This window comes from Anas acuta, chromosome 4 (genome assembly GCF_963932015.1).
Source record: "Anas acuta chromosome 4, bAnaAcu1.1, whole genome shotgun sequence".
NCBI classification, from domain to species: domain Eukaryota; kingdom Metazoa; phylum Chordata; class Aves; order Anseriformes; family Anatidae; genus Anas; species Anas acuta.
In genome coordinates this window covers 71,802,818-71,809,502 of record NC_088982.1, presented here as the reverse complement: position 1 = coordinate 71,809,502, position 6,685 = coordinate 71,802,818, and the positions used below count along the sequence as shown (strand labels likewise).

The 6,685-nt window shown below is 46.3% G+C and overlaps 1 protein-coding gene across 2 annotated transcripts in view; it reads left to right on the top strand.

Annotated features, from left to right (window-relative positions):
- The first annotated feature begins 559 nt into the window (after nt 1–559).
- Nucleotides 560–6,685, top strand: part of ETNPPL (ethanolamine-phosphate phospho-lyase) — a 397,476-nt gene continuing 391,350 nt past the window's right edge. For both annotated transcript variants that reach the window (XM_068681954.1, XM_068681953.1), the window contains exons 1-6: nt 560–698; nt 1,820–1,938; nt 2,091–2,250; nt 2,928–3,002; nt 4,654–4,747; nt 6,325–6,441. In XM_068681954.1, coding sequence (XP_068538055.1) covers nt 631–698; nt 1,820–1,938; nt 2,091–2,250; nt 2,928–3,002; nt 4,654–4,747; nt 6,325–6,441 — 633 coding nt within the window. In that variant the 5' untranslated portion in view covers nt 560–630. The remainder of the gene's footprint in view (nt 699–1,819; nt 1,939–2,090; nt 2,251–2,927; nt 3,003–4,653; nt 4,748–6,324; nt 6,442–6,685) is intronic.

Genomic DNA, 6,685 nt, shown 5'->3' with positions numbered 1-6,685 from the left:
GACATGGTCTGAAAAGCCAGGGCTCAGAAAAAATGCCTGTAGGAAAAGGAATGCCGGCGCTCAACTAGAGAAGCTGAAAGAAAGGTGGCTGATTTGGCACAAAAGTAAGGAGGTGTGCTTCTTCACCTGAAAAACATGGGAAGAGGAGGAGGGGGTGAACCCACAACAGACAGGAGGAGAAGCCGAGGTGCGGGGCTGGCAGCTTGCCTTGCTGTTTGCAAAGGCGATGCCTCTTAACATCAGTACCTGCTTTTCCTGGGGTGTTTGACATCCCGTTAAAGGGTCACCAAGGGTATCCGTGAAGAAGTGCCTCCCTGAACCTACTCACGTCTGTGACTCTCACTAAATCGCCCTGCTTTCTGGGAATAGATATGTGGATGCTGTATAGAGGTACACACGAACAGATCCTGGGAGACAGGGAGCTGAGCTGTGAAGACGCTGCTACAGCCTTAACCTTACTTGAACCAAGTCCCTGGGGTCCCTCACCACGGTGTCTGCGATTTGGGAGCTGGAACGAGGGACAGAGAGCGAGGGGAGGAGAGAAGGAGGGAGGAGAGAGGGAGGGAGGAGGAGGAGGAGTTTGCACTGGATAAGAGGCAGGATCCCAGCTGAGCCGCGCTGTTCTGTGCCATGCCGGGCGGGATGGAGGAGCGCTACAGCAAGGCAGAGACCCTCGCCCTGCGGAGGAAACACATCGGGTAGGGGCGGCGGGGGAGCACGGTGAGGGTGGTGGGACCTTGTCCTGCAGGAGCAGAGTCACACACTACAGGCTCAGACAGAGCCCAGGCGCGTTCACGAAGCTCGTGTCACACCGGCTTCTCTATAGGGGACAGCTCGATGCTACGGGAATCTTGCCCGCGTTGCACTGGGCTGTGTAGGGCAAAGAGAAAAAGACCTGCAGAAAGGGCTGACCTAGCAGAAGAGCGAAGTGTAGTCAAGAAGCAGCCCCAAGTGATGATGATGAGGTGTGCTTCTTTAAAGTGGAGCAGAGGAGTAGCCAGAAGCATCAGAAAAAGATGTGTGCAGCAGGACTATAAGCTTTGAGAAGGAAAGAGAGTAGATTTCCCTTTCCAGGAGTTGCCTCTGGGCTTTACAAGTTGGTGATCGCAGTGCACCCGACTGAGGGGATGCATTTTGTAGCACTGAGTTACCTGGAAACAGCCGTGTTTATCTGAGCCCACATAACCCTTCCTGAAAGTTTAGAATGCTTTCCCTCTGCTCAGCAATATCATTCAACATAATAACATAGCTGGCATATTCTCCAAGAGAGAAAAAAAAAAGAGGGGGGAGAGAGAGTTTAAAGAGGGCTTTGGATAATGTCACGTGGAACCTGAGTTTTGCTGGAAGCCAGCATGAATTGGGTGCTTATAAAAAGCTGCTTTTAAAGATGTGATTCAAAGCAGTCAGGAAGAAACACTGAGATTTTAGGTGCCTGCTCAGCAGCTCTGAAAATAAAGCCTCCGAGGCATTAGCATTTTGTTCTTGAACATGACCTCTGTGCCGTACAGTCGGCCATTGCGTAACGACTTTTTGGCTATAGCATAAAACAGCTCTTAACCACCCACCTTTATTCCCAGAGAGCTAACTGGCTATACATGGCCGTGAGAGATGTAAACAACCAGAGCTACAGCCCACAAATGCAGTGGGACATGTAAGGACCTGGAAGGACTTGCAGTCCCCATGCATGGAGCCCCTTCCAGACAGGGTCAAGGATTGTGGGTGCCCTTACCCGGGACTGCTGCTGTCCTGCTGTGCCAGGGGGCATTCATCAGGAATGACTCAGAAAACTAAAACGGTGTTATTTTATACATTTTTTTAGGCCTTCCTGCAAAGTTTTCTTTGCCAAGGACCCTCTGAAGATAGTGCGTGCTCAGGGCCAATATATGTTTGATGAGACTGGAGAAAAATACTTAGACTGTATCAACAACGTTGCACATGGTAAGCAGTTTATCTTGTAAGACTGCTTCTGCTGCCTCATTTCTAATGGGAATTGTAATGCACGTCTTTCAAGTGATGATGACAGGGTCACAGGGCTTCCTTGTGTGGTTCAATAGCGGGCTGTTTGCGAGTAATACTATTTTCTTCTTCAGTTGGCCACAGCCATCCGTATGTGACAAAGGCTGCAACCAAACAGATGGAACTGCTCAATACAAACTCCCGGTTCCTGCATGACAACCTCGTTCAGTACGCTCAGCGTCTTACGGCTACCCTGCCAGAGAAACTCTCTGTGTGCTATTTTGTTAACTCTGGGTATGTCTGCTTAGTTATTTGTTCATTAAGGCTATTTTCTCCCTGTTCAAGATGGACACTCAGAAGTAAGAATTTGTTAAAGCAGGACTTAGTAATACGCAACAGAAATACTCCCAGTACTGATTGATTGCAGGATACTTTGTCTCTGCAGCTATCATATTTGATATGATGGCTCGGTGCAAGAGAGCCAAGGCATGAGACTGCTCTGCAGAACATCAGGCAATGGGAGCAGAGGGGCTGCTGAGGGCCAGGCTGGAAGTTTAGGTCTCTGTAGCAGGAGCAGACTTGTGTCCTCTGCTGCCTGATGGCTGGGGAGGATGGAGCTATCGTGGAGGGGGGAGACAGGGCCAGCATGCTCAGACACTTTCGGGGGGTTTTGTGGCCGTGTTGTGCTTTCAGCTGCTCACTGCTCTGCGATGTGGTCTCGTTTGTGCCTACAGGAGGTAAATGTTCACAAACAAACTGGGGGAGGGAAATAAAGCATCTCTTTGTTTGCTGTTTGTACAAAGGGCTGTTTTCTTCCTCGCCCTCTTATGTGGCATTTACAGTCACAACCTTAGCACTGTAATCTGTATAGAAAAAGAACCTGCTGTGTCCCCTGCCTCCTCTTCTGTTAGCATAGATTTTAACTGGAAGCCCTTCCTCACTGTTTTGTGGATGTATCTGATGTGGTGCAGGTCTGAAGCAAATGATCTGGCTTTACGACTGGCCCGGCAGTACCACGGACACCAAGATGTGATCACCCTTGAAAAGTAAGTACATAGAGCAGCTTGTGTAAATGCAGCCAGCAACTCCTGCAATTACTTCAGAAGCGGCTGTGCAGCAACCCCCTGCTGTTTGTACTGTACTGCCTGCTGAAAGAAAGGCTTTGTTGCTTTCATAGTAGAAGAGGTCAGGAAATAAGTTTCCCTTTTTCACATTTGGATAATCACAAGTTCTGAAGATTTGTGAAAAACAGATTGTCAGTCACCCCAGAAGGTCAGTCACCTGTTACACTTTTTGAAACATAAATTTCAATTTATGTTTCCCACAGAGAATGACAAAGCAATTCATGCCAGAGACATGAACGATAGTTTGAAACATCACTGCGTGGTCTAGCCACTGGGCTGTTCTGGAAAAGGGCTTTCTGTTTGTGATACTCTGCTGGAAATGCTTCATTTTGGACTTGAGGATCTCGAAGGTCTTTTCCAACCTAAATGAGCCTTTGGTGCTATGATTCCCTGGTTCTAAATAAATAAGCATTCAGTGTTCACGAAGGATGACCTTGAAGCTCTGCAGTGGTGTTGATTCCCTGCTGTACCAATGCTCAGCTCTTCTCTGTTGAGTGCAGGAGCATACGCACAAACCTGAGCAGCTCCAAAATCAGGAGGAACTGAAAGGGCTGTCAGTCCTGAGGAATGTTCTTGACCAAGTCTCTGGGTCTCCCTAGCCTGGATGCAACTGTAGCATTGGTTACACTGCTGTTGGGCTGGATCTTTTCCTCAGGTCACAATCAGAAAATCCAGCACACTGAAAGGCACAGAGCTTGTTTGACTCAGCTGTAGCCAGATCCCTGTTAGCCCTCCTTGACTAACAGGGACACAATTTGGAGCCCCTGACAGTAGTTTCAGTCAGGAGAAGCTGATGATGGAGCTGGCTCGGCCACTCTGCTTGACTGCAAAGTCTTGCCGGCCCGAACACCACAGGCCCCCAGTTTCCAAGGCTCTGTGGGGTTTTGTTATCCTCTTTACCCAACGTGTCCGCTGCTGTCTTGTTGTGACTTATCTTTGTTTTGGGCTGCAGTTCCCTCTGCTTCAAGTTTATAGCTGAATGAAAGTGTTTTGGCCTCAATAGTAACCATCTTCAGCATACTTACAAAGCTTTTATATTCACTCTTCACCTTTATCCCGTGACTGGCTTTGGCCAAACAGTCAGGCCTTCAGGGCAGGTAGGGGTGTGCTGCTGCTGTATAAGGGCCACAACCTCTGTTGCAGTGCAGACCCTTGAGAGTCTTCGCAGTGGTGTTAGGGCTGAGCTTACAAAGTTTGGGCTGGCCAGAGCGGGGCCTGCAAGGTGGCCATGAGGCGACTGGACCCACCCTGCACTGCTGTTCGTAACTGGCCAGGGCAACCGCTTCAGAGCTGGTGCCATCCAAGGGACATCACCTGCCTGTCCTCACACTGCCATCTGGGTTTATGCAAGAACAAAAGCTCACCCCTGGTTCCAGTCTTGCTAGTGAATTAAAGCCAACAGCAATTTCGTATTGCCTTTGAGAGAAAGATTGAGAGAATTAAACTAAGATCCCATCACAAACAGTGCTACTGTGTTACAAATACAGCCTCTTATTCTGGTTTATTTATAAGCAAAATGGTAAATTTAGCTCTTCTATAAATTTGGTGACTTCAATATTTAACTCTCATGCAGTGCTTACCATGGCCATCTTACGTCTCTGATTGACATCAGTCCCTATAAATTTAATCAGCTGGGAAAGGACAGCAAGAAGGAGTTTGTGCATGTGGTAAGTGAGCTTTTTTTTTGTTTTCTTTTATTTTTGTCATTGTTATGCCTGTTATGTGTTATATTCAATTAGCTACTTCTGGTGTAAATATACTTTCATTCTGCTTTGCTGATTCCAGTGTTGTTGTGGTTTAACCCGGCCGGCAGCTAAACACCACGCAGCCGTTCACTCACCCTCCCCCCTCCCTCTCTGGGACGGGGGAGAGAAATGGAAAGTGAAGCCTGTGAGTTGAGATAAAGACAGTTTAATAAGACAGAAAAAATAATAACAACAACAATAATAATAACAATAATGATGATAATAGTACCAGTAATAATAATGTGTACAAACAAGTGATGCACAATGCAATTGCTCACCACTCGCTGACCGATGCCCAGCCTAACCCCGAGCAGTCCGGCCCCCTTCCCCCGGCTAGCCACCCCTATATATTGTTTAGCATGACCCCAGATGGTATGGAATACCCCTTTGGCTAGTTTGGGTCACCTGTCCTGGGTCTGTCCCCTCCCAGCTCTTGCTGCACCCCCAGCCTGCCTGTTGGCAGGACAGAGCAAGAAGCTGAGATGTCCTTGGCTTGGTATAAGCACTGCTCTGCAACAATTAAAACATCGGGGTGTTATCAGCACTCTGCTCATCCTAAGCCAAAACATAGCATTCTACCAGCTACTACAAAGAAAATTAACTCTGTTCTAACTGAAACCAGGACAAGTGTACATGCACTGTACACTGAGTGCTTGTCAGTGGATTTAATACAGCAAAATTGCTTTTGGATTTCAAAGAGTCCTCATTTGCAATGCTGAATTCATTTAGTTGTACACTACAAGTTTTCATATTCATTGCACTGTACAGATACACAGTTTGAGGAAGGTAGCCAATGTCTGCTGTGTTACTTTGGCTAAAGATAAGCAGGACTTTTAAGTCTACTTCAAAAAACTGGAAAGGCAGAGCCCATCTGCACACAGTTCTGGGTATAGAGCTCATATTCACCTTAACAGGCTACCATTTGATTTCCAGTCTGATCTTGTATATCTTACCGTGACAAAAATCATTCTCAGCTCAGAGGAGCACACCAAATTGCTCACAGGTCTTTCCGAATTTTTTATAATGCTCCCTTTATTTACTGAACTTCTTCCAACATTGTTGAAGGTCATACAGATTCTTACTGTGATGAGGATGCTGGAAATCAAGTGCCAGACTGGAAAACCCAGTTTTCCAGTTGCAGGAAGGGAAATTCCTGCAAGAAACTGAAATAACTTGACAGATGAGGACTCGGCATTATGTCTTAGGGGAGAGGAGGAATGGACTTGAAGAGGTGGATGAGGTAGATGGCTCTTCCAACATTTGCGTCCAGTAATGCTGAACACATCACAAGGCTGGCTTTGAGTTTAGGCTCCTGTACATTATTTTGGTACAAGTCCATGCAGAAATTGAGATTGTGCTAACTCCTGTTATGTATCTATGTTGAAAGACAGAACTGTACCTGTTACAAGAACTCAGAGCAATGAAAAGAAACACAGGGTAAATGTTTCACGGAAAGATTGCCTTTAAAAAAATATATTTTTTTAAATTGGTCTTTTCAGGCTCCTTCTCCAGATATCTACAGAGGGAAATATAGGGAAGACCACCCAGATCCAGCAAGTGCGTATGCTGAAGAGGTGAAAAAAATTATTGAAGAAACACAGAAGAATGGACGCAAGGTGCGTGTCTTGTGCTCTAGAAATACTGAAGCTTCATTTATTAGGAGTAAAATGGAGGCATGAAACAGGAAACTAAGGACATGTTTCTCTACTTAGTTTCCCTTGCTTGCCTTTCATTTTCCTGTGATGTATTCTGTCTTCAAAATGTGCCATTTTTCAACCTTATCATAATTTTTCTAGGTATCAGTGAAAGGATCAATTATAAATTTCTAAATGAGGAGATACAACCAAAACAGTTTAATTC